At 44.1% G+C, this 18400-nt stretch overlaps 1 protein-coding gene across 1 annotated transcript; it reads right to left on the bottom strand.

Annotated features, from left to right (window-relative positions):
• Window positions 1-11026: 11026 nt before the first annotated feature.
• LOC128760289 (keratin, type II cytoskeletal 8-like) lies at window positions 11027-15771 on the bottom strand. The gene is made up of 9 exons (XM_053867550.1): window positions 15258-15771; window positions 13755-13963; window positions 13210-13270; window positions 13041-13136; window positions 12802-12966; window positions 12077-12202; window positions 11772-11992; window positions 11660-11700; window positions 11027-11352 (listed from the first exon to the last, which is right to left on the bottom strand). The coding sequence occupies exons 1-9, from the start codon at window positions 15708-15710 to the stop codon at window positions 11081-11083; spliced, it is 1644 nt and encodes a 547-aa protein (XP_053723525.1). The 5' UTR covers window positions 15711-15771; the 3' UTR covers window positions 11027-11080.
• Between the last annotated feature and the right edge of the window lie 2629 nt (window positions 15772-18400).

Raw genomic sequence — 18400 nt, forward strand, 5'->3', positions numbered from 1 at the left:
AATATCCTTTTGACGAAAATGTTAAATACTGGTCTGCCACTGTTATATACAGCTTTCACTGTCTTCAGGGCAATGGTGTGAAATGTTCCATTCCTGTTCTCCTCCGCCTGTTCAAGCCAGATCATCAACTTCACTTCAGTTTCACAAAATTCTGACCCGTCGAGCCATCATCCTCCTGCAGAGCAGATTACTTCATCATCCTGACTGGTGCATCTCAAACTAATATCTTCACTGGATCACAATATCTGGCCAGGAGCATGAATTTCCTGAGACTAGAGCTTCTGCAAATCCCTTGCAGTCAGCTCCTTATCTGATGTGCATCCTCTCAGGGTGGAGCACATTCTTGCCTGAATAAGCCACAGGCTCAGGACAGTTGGCTCCCATGAATCTGAAACAACAGTGACCCCTTGGTTGAGAGGAAAACACTGGCAATATGTAGCCTGAAATCACTACGAGTACCGTGAGTTGATGCTTCCTTCTACCTGTTATGGCGCTCGACATCCACGTCTGACGTTCGACCAGGAAGCAAATGTTAGAACAGTCACATGTACAACGGTGGAAAAAAGTTTTCAGTTTTGAACACATTCTTTGCTATTTGTCAAATTCGAATTTGGTTTTGTTAGTTTTTCTTGAAAACACTAAACAAAAACAAAATAAATATAATAAAATAAAATGCAAATATTTGTGATTGTGTGAGATTTCACGGGTGTCCGAAAACATCTCCCCCACAATATGATATTGTGTTATTTTGGCCTCAGAGAAAGTGCTGTAGCCACTTTCAAGTGTGATGTTTAGATTTAAAGTGAGAAACAAGGGTGAGCAGTTCACTCTCCTACCGTGTCAAACTACGTACTGGGGCTTTGTGAGCGGCTGTATGACCGTAAGACAGAAGGTGTCAAGAAAAACAATGGATGAAAAATACACAAATGATACTCAAATCAAATAATCAAGTTCTAAAGACGCCATTATGCAAAAGTCTTTCATTTGTATATTTTATATTTTATATATATTTTATTTTATTTTTATTATTTTATTTTAAGTACTTCAAATACGGTTTTTAATAAAGATGTGATGAATTTATATGTAATGGCGGAGTATACTGGAAAATAAAGATATTCATGAAAAAAAACAACAACAAAAAAAAAATATATATATAGCATTGCTACAAAGACAATGGTTTCAACTCCACTGATGCGTCAACATGCCACACAGAAGGCTGCTTTTAGCGTCAGCATAAGATGCAAAAGTCCCCTTTCCTTATGTCAGTATATTAGGCCATGGGAGAGAGGTTGAGTTAGCAACCAAAATTCCCTATTGTGAAACTGTTTTGAAGCATAATTCTGTTAACAAAATAAAAACAATTAAAAATCAAAAGGTCAAACAGGTGATGGTCACAGATCCAGTCACTGGTCGAATTAAATGAAGTCGACAAGATAAGGCTTTATGACTTTATCAAAGCATTGTAATAGTGTTTCAGCAGGATTGTCACTACTTCTCAGCCTTGCCGGTCTGAGAGATAAGAGCTGCAGTGTGATATGATGCGGCAGTGCCATCTAAAACAAAACTGTGTTGCTTTAAGAGCGTGCAGTTGATCAGTGTTGGTGAGTCATTATCGTCACAATGGCTCCTAATCGTGTCATATCTTATCGTTTTCGTAGAGTCACCATAGTAGTAGTAGTAAAATGAGTGCTCATACTTCCACAGAAAAAGTATAGCCATTAAATAAACCGACACACCCTGAGGTGCTTAGTGCCGTGCCGCTGCTGTAGAGAGCGGGGCGTGTACAGGAGGGTGTGTTTGGACATTCATCTCGGTGGTTTCACCACCTGCCACAGGTGGACACACCCTTGCAACAGCAACATCAATCCTGCAATGAAAGAGCCACCTGAAGAGAGAATGTGGTTTCTCCGCATTCAGAATGAAAGACAAGCGTTTCCCTTTTAAAACTCACTCGGAAAATGTTAACAAGCTTGTCCGGCTAGCAAAGGCGCTCGTATTTACTGCCATTGCACTGAGTCGTAAAGTCAACACGCGGTTCACATTCCAGCGCGCTGGCAATACACATCCGACTATTTTCGTTTTTGGCAGTGATATATCAGTTTACGGATCTGAACTTTAACACTGGGCGACGAGGCCGCACACACTGGCTCACAGCGCTGTAAATATGAGCCAGTATCAGGCATGGGAACAGTGGATGACTCACGCTCTCTCAGTCAGTGGAAATAATGCTAGTTGTCTGGCCAAACAATCACCTAGCAACAGAAAAGCAGATCGGATTCATGGGCTGTCTTTAGGATGTGATCGTGGAGGGTTATTAAAAATGATTTCAAGCTTTCAGTCAGTCCATATGGAGAGTGGAACCGAAATCATTTGGTTTTTGGTCAGCAGTTGAGCTTTGAAAAAAGAAGCAAGCCAGAATGAGTGTCGTTTGGTATCGATGAATGGAAGAATGAGTTTGAAAAACATGCCCTTGTGGAGGGTGAAGGCGAGATTTAAACTCCAGACTGTAGTTCAGCAGCTGCGCCACACCCAGCTCAGAGAGTGTGTTTGCCTAGTGCTGCTGGCTGTGCTCAAGCGTGGTAAACCTCACAGGCTTTGACAAGCCATTGTGTTTCTAACTTTTCTTTTCTGAGCGTTTATTCGTGTGGGGTTCCTTTGTTTTAGGCTTCATTTGAAGTGGGTAATGATGAGCAAAATCGTGCTTTGTTCCTGTTTTTGTCCCTTATGACCAATGCATTAGTAAATTTGTATGAATTCATTCGTCCATCCCACCAAAGAGGCCATGACTTCTTCTCCCAGGAACCCTCCTCCAGCTCTTCTCAGAGAAAACAAAGGTGTTCTCAGGCCAACTAGTCCTGGATCTGACCCTGGGTCACCTCCCAGCTGGACATGTTCCAACCATTCTTCAATAAAGCACCCCACGTAATAGTCACTATCTTGAGCCGAACAAAGTAATGGTGATACACAGTGCAATGCCGCATCAGATATGTGTGCTCCATTATTTATAAACACATGTTTGAGTTGACCTGGTTCCAGTTGAGGGAAATCCACTTCATTTTTTTCAAAACAACCTGTGTTAAACATTTTTTTTCAAACCTCTTAATGTTCCTCTACTGTCTTGATTTAAATAGAAAGCAGAGTAAATGTACACATAGTTGCTGTAACAGGTCTATCTAGCAACAAATTAAAGTCACTCAATAAAGTTCAGACTCAAAAACTATATTTGCACTTGGTTCCTCTCCACACTCGACTATATTTCCGTGTTTCTCTGTCAACCTTGACCGACTCTTCTGTTGGCAGAAGCACTTGATTTACATGAGGACTCCAGGATGAACTCAGCAGTTTTGTTTGTTTAATGCTATTATTTCTAGGGCAGATTTTAACCTGAGTGATTTCCTCTGGATGTCGCCACAGTGACCCCGGCATTTCCTCCAGCATGAATAAAAGATGTCGGCTTTTCCCCGGGACAGTTTGGGTGCCGTCACTGCTGCACCCGCTTCACTCACCCCTGCATATTTTAGTTGCAGCACATCCTCAGACACCTATAGAGGCCGGGTCACTGAAGCCTCCTCGCATCAAAAGACTGGATTGCGACGTGTTCTCTGAATGAGTTTGCCTGTGGGGCGGATATCGGGTGTGTCCCGGCAGGCAGCGTCTGTACTGTACACCGGATGCAGCTACTATCCCATCTGATTCAGTTGAATATCATGACCTCCACGCCGCAGCTCTCAGATACATAAGAAATATTACAAAAGCCTGTATGGAGGACTTCAGATCTCTCCCTTCCCCCGACAGCTCATACATTCCCACCATTCATAACAGCAGCCCCTGAGTCGCCTCTTGTTTGTGTTATGTGGCGCTTAGCAACCTCAATCTTCAGCCACCTGAATGTTTGGGAGGGTGGAGTCATGGGCGTAGGTGTGTGGAAAACTCACTTTCTGACGAAAACCCGGGTCAGAAACTTCACATACCTGTCTGTTGTCTGGAGGAAAAGTGAGAGGCTGGCTGCGCTGGCCACACCCTGTGACAAGCTGTTAGATGGGAAGCAATCATTAACTTGCATTTGCACTCCAGGGTGGGGCAACCGGACGCCAGCACGGGATAGAATCGGCTGGTGTGCAATCTTTAAGCTAAAAAAAAGGAATCAACACGAGTGGATCACTTTTAGTTTCACACCCATATCCCAGCATGGCCACACACGAGGCTCAATAACGCTGCTTACATACCCCCTGCTGTAAACATTCCCCACAACCAGCGATCGCAACTATAGAACACAGAAAACCTGTTGTTGAACTCTATTTTGTATTTCTATTTTCTATGTTTCAACGAATATGTAGTCTCCATTTGCAATGTTTAGAGCTTGCTCACATGTGACTTGACTGTGGCCGAGCAGTTAAAGGCCCATTTATGCTCAACGTTCCATATGGATCTGGTTCCGGACGGAGCCTCCTGGCCGTGCTCTGTGTTCATTTCCTCCATATTTCTGCACATTTCCACAAAGCTTACGGATACGGACCAAACGGAGCAGCGCCACCAGAAACCGTGGGGGGAAGTGTAGCTGTTACTACCGGATATATAGTTCTAAAGAGACACGAAGAAGACACCGAACACCGCCACCGATGCTGCCTCCGTTTTCCTCCTTTGTGAGAGAGGTACATTATCAATACTTCTTCCACACTCGCCATGTTGGGTTGGAAGTTAGTTGTTGTCATAAAGTTTTGACTGTGGGCTGCTCCCACTGGTGGATATATTGGAGAACAGCAACGTAAAGAGCGTGTGGAAGCATGTGATCGGTGACAGGAATATGGTTTGAAATGACAGGTTTTCGTACTTAAAGGGAACATACAAGGGCCCTATTAGATATCGCTGTGAAGTGATAGGCTGCTGGTTCGCATCCAAACTGAGACCTTTAAATTGAATACATTGAACTTGATGAGAGATTGTTTTTTTCCTGAAGAATCTAAGAATAAAGAAAAAATTTAGCTCCTCTCCATTTGAAAAAAATATTCATAACTCGACTACTAGTTAGATAATAATTCAATAAACAGAAATGATGTATGAGTCGACAGTAAAACTAAAATCTCTTTGACTGTGCTGACAGATCCTCTTCTACTGTTTCAAACGGGAGGAGCCTGAAACCAGCTCAACAATATATACATTTATGTACCTCCCAAACTTGTTAGTGGAGATCTCACAAGATGTTTAAGGGAAAGCTTAAAACTTGTCGAAGAGAACCTTTCAAAGTCCCATGTTTGCTCGCTCTTGTTTTGGTCTTGACCTATCAGTTCAAACCGAGGACTGGAACTAGACTAGTTAAGTCAATATGCTGAGCTGTGTCATCAGACTGCTGTCAGAGCTAAACTCCTGCTGCTCCAACCTCACAAACTGGAAATGCAGGAACTTTTACCATCATTCCAAGTTGTTAAACAATTAATGCGCAGTTCATCGCATTTCGACTGAAAGTACTGACCTGCCTGACACAAGTTTGAGGTTTGCTCGAATATATCGTTTAGTTTCACACTCCACTTCATGCTGTGTGTTATGTGTGGAACTCGCCTGCTTCAGCAACTCAATTGCCGTCATTTAAAAGCGTTTTGATTCTGTATAATCTTCAACATCACCAATTGTAGAGCCCTCGGGCGCATGAGCAACTTTCTTGCGAAAAGCATCCAAACAGAAAACAGGTTTTTCCAAACATGGCGGCTCCTGTAACGTCAGTTTGAACGGTAACTTGGAGAAATATTTGTTTAACAAGCCCAACCACCCCCAGGTAGGTAATACATTCCCAGGCACTGGCCTCCATCCACTGGAGGAGACCTGAATCAACCAATGTGATGGAGGAACCTGACCTTTTTGGATCATTTTTTGGTAGTTGTGATGAAAAATGCAGTGATGATGCAGAGGAAAGAGCTCCAAAGTGCTGCCAAAAATGGGATGTAGAGGAATTGGAACACACTGTGGAGCCAAGTTAGTGTTTGTGGCCTGATTCTTGGGGTACTACACACCATGGCGTGACTCTGGACAAGTCAGCCGGATCCATTTTTAAGGCTCAATAAGGAATATTAATAATTATTAATATTGATTTTGGGAAGCTCTTTATCCTATATGTGTATTAGATGATTATATAAGTCTACAATGTAACTGACATGGACAAAGATTGACTCCCAGTCAGCCAGAGAATACATTCCCTTCATTTCTGAGTAATGTGTAATTGACATTTTTTGCAGCAGGGCTCGCATTATGAGCGTAGCTATAGCAGAGCAGGATCTTGGGCTAGACATGGAGATCACACATTCATTCAGCTGAAACCATTAATCTTTGTTTTGACGTGACACATTGGACTGTTTACCTTCAACATCAAGGTGACGCTTGCTCACTCCAAGTGGCCACCACTGGAGTTGCATGCGTGTGTGTTCTAAAACAAGTGAGCACAATTCCTTATGGAAACTTATGTATTCATAAACATTATGTTTAAATTCAGAAACCACCATTTTGTTGACAGCTTGATCGCTGAGGTCCTGGGTGTTGATGCCTTGCTGAAGTGTTGAAGTGTGAACTCATCAGGTGATCTTTGACAGACACCACTTTGGTTGGTGGCTGAAGCTCCACACCCAGCTGTGCCGAGACACTGCCCTGCAGATAACCTTGCGTGCAGTTGTCAGATCATACTTTAGATATGAATTTGACGCCAGGTTTCACATCGGTGAACTTCAGGGTCAGTAGTGTTTCAACTAAGGTGGTTTTCTCATCCCCACCTCTTAAATAAGCCTCTTAGTCTGTCAGTCAGTGTCAGTGTGGAATGACAAAAGTGTTCTGACTCCTGCTAGTGAATGAGAGGTGATATACAAAGCACAAATGTCTGGGATGGTTGAGAGAGGCGCAACAGCAACGACTGCATTCTGTTTTGATTTACATTCACGCCATAGCCTGCTGCAGGTGGCTACATATTTACTGTACATTTTTGTGTGATTAAGTTTGACTCCTCTGAAGTTTAAAGGATAGTCTACCAGTTTCAGCAGGACCAATAGAGCAAATTATTTACTGTAATTTCCGGACTATGAGTCGCACTTTTTTTTCACTGGTCCTGCAACTAGTATGTATTATAACGTATAATTTAACTGGTTGTTAAATATTATTTTACATTGGCGAAGGAATAAACACTCCACACATCCGTAATGCGCCCCAAATAGTCATGACTCTCTCCCACCGCTGATCAACTCCAGGCCAGAAATCTCAAGGAAAACACAGCATGGATCATAGAAATCTGTCTTTAAATGGGAAATAATTTCAGTTTAAAAAAACAGTGAAATTACAGGTGTTTTATTGACATTAAAGTGCTCAATAGGCTCTGCTTGTGTGTGACACGTCGTCTTTACATGTGACGTCACTTTGTCGTCGGAAGGCACTTCATAGTGGAGAGCAGTCGGAACCAAGTGCTAGTGTTTAGTGCCAGTGTTAGAGGGAGAAATGGGACACACAGCCTAAGTCTCCACTTTAGCTAGGCGTGTCTCCAACACTGTTTTGGGATAAGTTTAGTCTCTTATGTGATCAGATATGATGCCGGGATTCGTCCAACCACGCTGACACCAAGCTCTGTCTAATGCAACTGACTCAAAGACTCCTGTTTCGCTCACTCATCTGTGGCCCCCGACTCTGGGTTAGGGGTCTCAGTCTGCAGTGTATAAGACTTGCAGAGCCTCCGTGGATACAAGACAGTCCCAAGATAAAATCTCCCCTCTTTTTTTGGTTTGTGTTTCCACATGTTGGACTTGTCATGGAATGTCGCTGAGTGAGAAACGCCCCCACGTCAGCAGAACTGCAGCAATATGAATGGTTCTTCTCATGGCTTCACTGCGCCACAATCTTTCTCCCATGAACTCCTGATAAAAAAGTGCCTGGCTCAATTTCTTTTTTTTTTTGCAACCCTCATCTGAATGGTTTGCATGGTCCCATGTTGCACTGCAGCACATATTAAGAATAGTAGTTCCTGCGCAGGAGTCGAACCTGTTGAGAGGCATGTGAGGAGGCAACCCCCTTCCTTCCGTCCCTCCTTTTTCATAGTAAATGCTGTTAATATAACATGACAACCATAAAGTTTAAAAAGCAATGAGTGTAAATGGTTTACTATTATCGCTTTTTGTTGCTGTAGCGACAGTTATTCAGGTTAATCGACTCAACACGGCCACACACAAGGCTCACTCTCACACACACCCTGCTGGAAACACAGCACCACCAGGTGGCTACCTGTGCGTGTCCTGTCGCGTCAGGAACGTAGCCCCCTCCCTATTTTTTAAAGTGCAGAAAAAAAATGACCATCACCCCTTGAACTTTTTTACAACTGGACTACTGAGTAGGACACACCCTGACTTGGTATCCTGACTGTCAAACACTGACGGAACACGCCCACCTGTCACGAGTCCCTCACACCTGCAGCGCTGCCTGAGACAGCAATTTATTTAAGAACACCTGCCACTCTTTTCTTTTTCTATGCAGAGTCATGTAAAAACGCGCCCCAGATTTTGACATGATTAACAGGATAGCCGCCGGTGACACTTTCTTTATTTCAATGTCCTCAGACTGTAAAATCTGACAGTGTACACGGTTTCTTTAATTGTATTGGAATGGTTTCAGACAGCAGCAATTTGTATTAATCCTCTGAGGCATCCTTTTCAGTCTGAGTCACCTTAGTGTTTTAAATGGACCAATTATTTAAGGCTTTATTATCATCATCTTTTGATCCAGTCCACCTTCTAAATCATGTTATTTATTATGTTTGGCTGCCGGCGCTTGCTGCGGCGGACAGACATCCAGTCACCCGGGCTACTGGCCGGGCTCTGCAGGCACCTTTGAAGAATTGCTGCAGAGCTCTTCTGCGGAACTTGCATAACAGTACAGTGCAATTTACTTGTCATGGAATCACAAAGGCGTCGACATCCATCAGCGGGGTGTAATGCCAAGCATGCCTTTGATATTACCTCTAATCATTCCGTCTTCGGCCTCTAAAAACTGGATCTCAGGACCTCTCGACAGGACGGAGTTTGAATTACCCTCCGTCCGTCCTGTCTGACTGACTTGACTGAGATAGTTACTCATTCAAAGTGTGTCACTGTGGACCTCAAATACCTCAGAGGTGGTCAAGGGGACTGTTTATCAAGAGAAGGCCAACAGTGAGCGCTTCGTGCGTCAAAACTAAAATGTCTCTTTTTATACCGTAATCTCCAAGAAAAACAATGAAGAGCCATCTTCAGACAGTTTTAAGTTTGCTGGTAAATATGCAGTTTGAGTTGACCCACCGTGACTAACCAGTTCTGCTGGTCTGGTTGCTGGAGGGGACTTGAGTTTATAAATGACACCAGTTGCGTAACTCCTCCTTTTTTTCAGTTCTGTTTCAACAAGTCTGTCAATATCCAGCCGCAGAAAGTAAAACAGCTGTCAATTTTGATGGGTCAAAAAAAATATATATAAAATATATAGCTTGTTGGCTATAAATAATGGGATCAGACAAAATGAATCAGATGGAACGCCATGTTTTCCGAAGCGGCTGATGAAGATATGATGTTGGCCATGTTATATTTAAATGGTAAATTGGATTATTCTCAGCCATTTAAAGAATGTGGTGACTCTGGTTAGTGAGCTGTGTTGCTGGTGTTGTTCAGCCAGTTTGATGCTTGGTTGTGGGCCTGAAAACAGAGTCTGGCTCGGAGGAAAATAACATTTTTAAATGGCATACCTGTCAACTTATACGTTTTCCCTGTATTCTGTAATTTTTTTTACAATTTCAAATCATGTAAGCCGTATAACAACTTTTATACGGGGAAAAATAAATTCGAACAAAAAAGATTCCCACTGACGTTTCACGCCAGACCGATATGGAAGAATTCTTCCATGCTTACTTCTATGATTTTTTTCATTGAACGTGGTCCCATGGCTCTGGAGTAAACAGCATCCTTATCTTACTGATGCCACTCTTCAGAAACATATGAGGTTTGATCAAAGTTGAGATCTTACGAGTGGCTTCCTGTTTACTGCCTCGTAAAACCAAAGTTGTTGTTTTTTTTTTTTTGTTCATGTGAGCCAGTGTTTTCCTGAACACTCCCGCGTTTCAGTCCCAACCTATTTTAAGTTGGATCAGGAAAAGGAAGACACAGGGAAGCCTCCACAGGTTGTTTTACTTACAAGCTCTGTCCTGAGCCAAACGTTTGGACATGACGGGACCTGAATGGGGGAGTCAGACATTCCAGGTCAGCGTTGATCTCCGATTGACAACTACGTGTTTCATTTATAACATTGTTTATATCAGGACTGCACTTCAGATCCTGTCACCGAGCAGGCAATACGAGGCTCGGGAAGCAGACAGATGAAGTTGTGGGTGGTATAATGGGATTTGTTTTCCTTATTTTAGTTCAGAGGAAGGTGTTTACCCTTGGGTGCGGCACCCCCACCCAAAACTCAGGTTCAGACGTGCCTCACTGGAGCTAAACTATGGTCTTAAGTAAGCAGAATTAATGTGTGACCTCACTGTCTCCACAGATCGTCTTCCTTTGCAAACAAGAAGGCGGCTTGTTTTCGGTGATAAGAGATGGCACAACAAACCGAACTGTCTCACGCTGCTTCAGCCTCATGATGAAACACAAGGTTCATTCTCAACAACAGGACTGTCAGAGCAAGTTCTGCCATGTCCGCAGTCGGGCAAGTCAGTGGACAAGTCCAGGTTGTTACGTACGTCACATATGTTATATACGTAACACGTGAATACAAGAGTCAGTATCCTGATGATCAAAAACAGAAATGTTTAGAATCAAAATAAAAGCGAGTGTTTAAGGAATGAAACAGTTCATCATGAGCTTCCTCTGAGCACACTGGTTTCCTCCCACACATTAAATGGAAAGTGAGGAAATCCAAAAGAATAAGTGGACTTGTATTTGCTGGCTTGTTGTAAGACCACCAAAAACGGACAGTGCGCGCCATCTTCCCCCAAACATACCAAGTGCAGAGATCATTAAACTTCCACAGCTCAACGTTTTTAATAGATTTATTCAACTCCACTTTCACTCCGTGTAGACAGGCCATGACGCGCGCATTACTCCTCCAGCACTGGTTCAGTGGCGACTTGCTCCTGCTCCTTCACCTCCTCTGCAGCTGGCACCTCCGTCGCTACCTGTTCTCCTTCTCCCTCCTTCTGCTCCTCGGTGCTGATGACAACGGCTTCTGTCTTGGTGATGGTAGCGCTCTTCACATCTGCCTCCTCTGGAGCTGGAATGGAGCTGCTCACTGCCTGGACGCCGCTGTAGGTGGCGCTGACAAATGCCGGGGTTCTAGAGCTCTCCAGGCCGTAGGTGTTGAAGTTCACAGCTAAATATGTTGTGTAAGAGAAGAGCAACAAGATGACATGGCTTGTGCGAGACATCTTCGGTGAGCTAACAATGCTGGGAAAAACATCAATCCCTTTGACTTCACCGCCCCCATGTGGTCAAAGACATCAAAACATTTTTGTTCACAGCAAGTGGAAGCACGTGTTGAAGTGTGACTGTCTTTTGAGCTTCCCATTACATTCACATTTGTGGTGTCTATAATTCTGGTCGTTTTCTTTGTTTGTTTTTCAATGAAACGCTTGAGAAGGTGATTTTAATATGAGTGTGAATATGTCTGTGATACTTACACGTGTGCTTGGAAATGTTTGTCTTGATTCCCGTTGCCAGCCTTTCAACACAAAACATGACAGTTTAAATGTCAAAATTACCGAAAGAAGAGCAGCGTGTTGATCATTGTACCTGTCTTCTTCTCCCTCCAGAAGCTTCCTGTACGTAGCGATCTCAATGTCCAGCGCGAGCTTCACGTTCATCAGCTCTTGATACTGTCGGACCTGCAGCGCCATGTCCTGCTTGGCTCTCTGCAGAGCCTCCTCCAGGTCCCGAATTCGAAGTTTAGCATCCTTTACAGCTGCCTCGCCTCGTTCCTCCGCCTCTGTGATCTGAGCTTCCAGACTGTTGCGCTGAAAAGTTCAGGAACCAATTGCCAAAAAGTGAGGAAACTGGACACCACAACACTGACTGAGAGCCCTGCCCTTTGGGCTTACCTGTGCTTTAACCATCTCTATTTCTGACTGGAGCCGCATTATTCTGCGGTTCATGTCAGCAATCTCGGCCTTGGTGGACTTCAGATCATCTCCATATTTTCCCGCCGACTGTTGCATCTCAGCATACTGAACAGGAATTAGAAAAAGGTAGTTGATTTAATGTCTGGTGCCTCATATGAGTCAGAATGTTTTAAACACCAATGTGGCTGAAAAATGAAAAACAAAAATTAAAATAAAACCTTTATTTTCTGAAATCCTGAATTGTACTGGACTCTGAAAACTGACTTCCTCACTATTGACTGAGTATCAAAGTTGTACAGTGAGTAAACAGCTTCATCTGGTGGCAGGACATGAAACCTCATCTACCCTTCAATATTGTCATGAAACCTCTACTTTTCTTTTACTTCTCATCAGAGGTAAAAATGGACACCAGAAAAGTGAACGATATATACTTGAAAATGCCACAGCGTGATGAGAGTTGTGTCCATTTTATGTCAGTCCAATTTTCAATGTGAAGAGTTCATGAAAACCTCATCATGCAGAGCTTCCCTAAACTCACAAAGCGGAGCAAAGTTGATCAAACTGGCATTTTAAAAGAGAAGGTCATGACCTGTTTGTCAAGTGTAAACATTTGCTAAACTGTACATGAGAGAATCAATCTGTATGAGTTTTCAGTGCTTCGTGTAGCAGTAATTCAAGCACTGGATTTGGCTTCAAACCCTCACCTTGTTCTGGTACCACGACTCGGCCTCAGCTCTGCTGCGGTTGGCGATGTCCTCATACTGAGCACGCACTTCGGCAACAATGCTATCCATGTCCAGGTTTCGGCTGTTGTCCATCTCCACCACCACAGAGGTGTCTTTGATCTGCGACTGAAGCTCGTTGATTTCCTGCGACCAGTCCGTGAGAGTTTTAGTGAATCCTTGTGTTGTAAAAAACATTGCTACGTGTGTGTTTAGTTTACAGCATCATAGATTTGACGGAGAAAGTCTATCTCATCTGACAGCGCATCCATTTGGGCCTCCAGCTCCACTTTGATCATGTACGCAGCATCAGTGTCCTGACAGGGGGAAAACTGGCATGAAAATCTGGACACATAGTTTCCATGATGTTGGAGAGTCAAGTCAACAAACCTTCTTCATGAGGACAAAGTTGTTCTCACATTCGTTTCGCTTGTTGATCTCCTCTTCATACCTGGAGAAAACCTTGAAATTCAGTGTCGCAAGAACGCCCCATCCTCATACTGGATTATTCTTATGTTCTATTGTTGTCGTTCTTATGTATTTTTATTCATATCGTTTGGTCCGACTGAAGTATGACTTAATACGCACTTCATTTAAGACATGATCATTGTAATCCATGTAGTAAAAATCAATCCATAACTATGTATAATTTCAGTGATGGGTAGATGAGGTTTCATGACACGGTACAGAAGAGTTGGTGAGGTGTCACGAAATAGTGTCTGCTGTATAATGTTTGGACTTGAACAACTAATTCAATGAAACCGCACATCATTTCTAAACCAAGGGCGCCATCTAGTGGCCTCTGAAAATTAGGACACTGTCTCATCGGCTCTCCAGTTCTGGTTCATGATACCTCATCTACACGTCACAAAAAAAATGGATGTTTCTCTGCAGTGAATCCAAACCCAGTCCAAACATCTTTTAGCCACACCCACCTGTTCTTAAAGTCATCCACTAGATTTGTCATTTGAAGAAGCTCAGACTCAAGTTTGAGCTTTTCTTGGCCCAGGTTGTCCAGTTGGCGGCGCAAGTTTGAGATATAGGCTTCGAACATGGCATCTATGTTTGACCGAGAAGTGGTCTGCTCCTGAAGAAGCTTGTACTTGGTCTCCAGCATCTTGTTTTGCTGCTCCAGAAAGCGCACCTGCAACAGAGCAACAGTTCAGGACTGACACAGCACGCATTCATTCAAGAAGACGCACTGATGCAAACATGTAAAACATGTTCTTTCACTGGGGACATGAATGGACTTTCTGTTTGCCTTCGAACAAAGCAACACGAGAATCAGCAGCCAGGAAAGGAGACCGATTGACCTTCCCACCTCAGATGAACCCTGGCAGACCCATCAATGACTAGTCAATCAATTCTGACTTCAATGGAGCTTCAGAATACAACTTGACATTGTTTCCTCATCATGACATCCATTTACAGCCCTCCCGCTGGGTGGGGTGCCGCTCTGCAAACATGACGGGGGCCACGCGTGCACGCTGCGTGTGAGCAGTATCACTGTGGTATGTAGAGGAGGGGCAGCGGGCTTTGTTTCAGGACGATCTGCAGGTTGACTCAAGCGTTCAATCGATAACATGTGGAGAACAGCAAGCTGATAACATTGATGGCGGTGTCCAAAAATCCTTCTTGCCCTCACAGCGCTGGCTATGATTTTCACATTTTAGCTCGTTTTTCGTGAAGAAAACATGTTTCTTGACTTTCCCTAGTATTATTGTACAGATAATGGGTAGATATTTGTTTTATTTTTTGAATATTAATGATTAATATTCTTTTAAAACTCTATTTGATAAGTTTTTTTTTATAATCAGGTTAAACAATTTTCCATCCTTCAGCACAATCTCTCTTTATATCACACTGTATAATGTGGTGCACATGGAAGTGGTGACTTAAAAATCTTCCCTCTGAAAAAGATTTATTTGCATCAACTAATTATTTTTTGTTTGAAATGTATTCATCGAAATTAAAATGGCAGCCAGGAACAATATATAATTTATTCTGCCAATTGGCATCTTTACCTGATGAGTCGGTGGACACTCGACACCTTCATACCAACACCTGTTATGCTTCGCCAGTTGTGTTTAGTTCAGCTTTGTAACTGTTTTGTCTTGTCACATGTCATCCTTTAACCCATACACTCACCTCTTTCAAAGGTCAGGTTTTGAAAACTGACTGTAAACTGTAAGGTGTCTTTCAGTACCCGATTAAAGCCCTATATAATACTGATTTATTCTTATTTATCTAGTGATCGTCATGGTCTTGTCTGGTTCTGCTCTGTAGTTTTTTCCTCACCCTGCCTCTGTGTTGCCCCCACCAAGGTTAAACACCGCTCCTGCTCTGACTCTAACTGGTTCCTAAACCTTGACAGACCTCCTGTCACCACCCACGGAGCATCTAGTGAAACACAAGACTGTGAAGTGCAGTTGACTGACCTTGTCAATGAATGATGCAAAGCGGTTGTTGAGGGTCTTGATCTGCTCTTTCTCCTGGGTCCTGATGGCCTGGATGGTGGGGTCAATCTCCAGGTTCAGAGGGGCCAGCAGGCTCTTGTTGACGGTCACTGCTGTGATGGGAGCCACGACTTCATGGCTCACGCCACCGGCCATTCCTCCACCGAAGCCCACGTAGCCAAACTCTACTCCACCTCCTCTCTGTGCAGACCCCCCAGCGACATAGCCACCCACAACCTTGAAGCCCCCAGCACCCATGGCCGCACCGCTGCTGCCCACTCCACCATAGGAGCTGCGGACAGCGTAGTTCTGCCGGCCCCCGGCCATGCCTCGGTTACCATAGCCGGAGAAGGAGCGGCTGCTGAAGCCTTGGGATGGACCCCTGGAAGATGAGGACGTGGAGAAGGTGGTGGTCTTCAAGGCTCTCACAGACATTGTCAGTGTTGTCGTCGTCTGCAGCTTTGATGGGATGTGAGGAGGGTAGAGTGACTCTGGAGATGAGAGTCAGGCAGATGGACCCTCCTCAGTCCCAGATCCTATATATCCAAGAGCCCACCTCGGCAGGGGAGGGGCTTTTTTCGCACAATTGGCTGTTGACCTCGACAGAGGGAGTGCAAGAAGAGGGAGACGCGGCTGAGTGAATGCCAGAGGAGAAAACGCATCTTGTTACACATTAACAGAGCAAAGAGTGCGTCGCAGAGCGCAGCGGGGTTGCATAATGCCCCGGCGCCACTTCCAATAAAACCTAAACTCTTGGCGTTTAACAAGTTTCTCTTGTTACTGAGACATTTGTGTTGGCATCAACGGCGACTTTAGCATCCATAAAGCAGTCTATATAAGAAGCTGTCGTGATAATTCAAGTCCGCAGGCAGCTGAAGTGTCCGTGAATTCAAACCTTGGTAATAATGAAAAGCAGCATGCTATTTTATCTTTACAGCTTTTCTCAGGGGTGTGACATATCGCGAGGCAGCGGCCGCTGGCTTTAAGGAGGAAGCACACCCTGTATGTCTCGTTATTGTGACAGAACCACATTTTGCAGCGTAGAACGGGCCGCAGCAATTAACACCCGCGCATCATTTCCATCACGTAGCTGAGCAGCAGGCGTTCCCAAATCAAAGTGCCACAACGTTTAACCCTACACTTCTGCTCCCATCGTCCTCCTCAGTGCCCACTGAACCACAGCTCCTCACACAAACACTTGTGATCGAGCGTTCCATCTGCAGCTGAAGTGCAAATATGCTCCGAGGCTCTGTCATTCATCTCCATTAGTCAGTCTGAATGTGAGTTGCACGTCAGTATGGGTGGGTCGTGTGTGCTTCAGATAGTTTGATCTACTGAAATAAACCGAATGGTGCAATGTGGACACATCTTCAGTGATGGAGTGGGGGTCACGCGGTGTTATGGGGTGATCAGGCACTGACTTGTGCCCAGGTGGCACACTATGCCTCACCTCCAGAACCAAGGCCAGGAGAAAGCCCTGACCATGGCGTCTCCAGTGTTCCCATCCTGGACCAGACCTGGACTCGCCGTGGGCCCTCCACCCATTCCTCCAAGAGCTAGACGTGGAAAAGACTTGCTCTTGACTTGACAAGACAAGACCAGGCTTAACATGACATGATCTTTCTTGACTGTGACCAGAAGAGACGATGAGTTGACTAAAGCAAAAAGGACTCATCCAGACTCGACATGGAGACTTGACGGAGCAAGACTAGACAATAACTTGAATAGATGAGACAGTATTCATCTAAACAGTATCTTGACTTGACTAAACTTGACAAGAAGACAGTCGCTAGACAAGGACTTGATGAGACAATGACTCGGCTGTTGCTGACTTGACTAACTTCACAAGAACTGACTAGATGAAATGGGTTTCGACCAAACTGTTACTTGACTTGACGTGGAGACTGGACTTGAGCAAGATGAGACGTTGACTTGACAAGAGGTATCTCGACCAAACAGTTTCTTGACTTCACGTGGACTCTTGACTTGACAAGGACTTGGTGAAACGCGGTGCACAGACTTGGTGACGACAGAGGAAAAGGCACCGACACTCGAACACAGGGACAGAGGGGCAGACTCCAGGCACGATCAATGAAGGGACTATTGGGGGAAACAGACAAGACAGACATGGTGCACACCGGAAGACCAGACACACCCCACCAAAATAAAACAAATGCAATGTTCAATCTAGCAGATGAACAAAACAAAACTGACAAAGTGTGACTGACACACTGTTAAATAGAAGAAGGAGGATAGATTCAATTCATCCAAGGACGTAATATGTACGTTGGAGCTCAAATGATAAATGGATGGACAAGCATGAAGTGACTGAGAGAGCTGGGTGGCCAGATGGAAACAGGGTTGAACAGTTGAATAGATGGATGGACAGAAGTTTATGTTGACACAGGGTTAGGGCTGGGATGATAAGGGAGGATGGAAGGTCGACAACACGTCAATAGCGAGATGACAATTGTTGTGAAGCACTGTGGAAGAAGTATCTTCTGACAAACGAAGAGGTTTCGTCTCCGTCATCACTGCCTATTTTTCTCTGAAAACTAACACGACTCCTCACCAAGGAGCTGCTGGGCTCCCAAGAACTGCCTTATAAGTGCATATCAATTTTCTGTTGTTTCTCAGGCGCAGATGAAACAAAAAACTGCCATAAAAGCTCATATTGAACATCAGCCTGAAGAGCAGTGGCTTCTCCTCAGCCACGAATCTCCCTCCTCAGTTGAGCGTGAGACTTGTCAGAGGCTAATTTTGGAAGTTAACACTCTGACCCTAAAGAATCTTAAGAAGACAGCCATGCTTTAGTTTGTATGAAGCTGCGATATGACACATGGAGTCAGGAATGTGCAGAGAGACACACTTACATGCGACAAGACCGCGAGGGGAGGAGCGGCGATGAGCTGCGGAGGAGAGAACAATTAGCAGCCAAAAGACACACAAGTATTTCATCACCAGTGACAGATTCAGTCATGTGGCGGAGTGATCTGCACATTCAAGTTTTAGAAGTCGGAAAACATTTTAAATCGTTGGCAAATAATGAGTTTGTAACCCTAGTATTTGCCCTATAACAGTTCATTTTTTTTCAGAAGTTAAATAGTTAAAACAAACACTAAGTA

This window comes from Synchiropus splendidus, chromosome 6, assembly GCF_027744825.2.
Source record: "Synchiropus splendidus isolate RoL2022-P1 chromosome 6, RoL_Sspl_1.0, whole genome shotgun sequence".
NCBI classification, from domain to species: domain Eukaryota; kingdom Metazoa; phylum Chordata; class Actinopteri; order Syngnathiformes; family Callionymidae; genus Synchiropus; species Synchiropus splendidus.

Bases quoted from the DNA above. Each gene is read 5' to 3' on its own strand.
- LOC128760289 (XM_053867550.1), bottom strand. From the start codon at position 15,710: ATGTCTGTGAGAGCCTTGAAGACCACCACCTTCTCCACGTCCTCATCT. The intron at 13,137-13,209 runs GTTTGTTGACTT...TCCCCCTGTCAG, and splicing joins ACTTTGTCCTCATGAAGAAG to GACACTGATGCTGCGTACAT. The intron at 12,203-12,801 runs GTGAGGGTTTGA...ATTCCTGTTCAG, and splicing joins AGTCGTGGTACCAGAACAAG to TATGCTGAGATGCAACAGTC.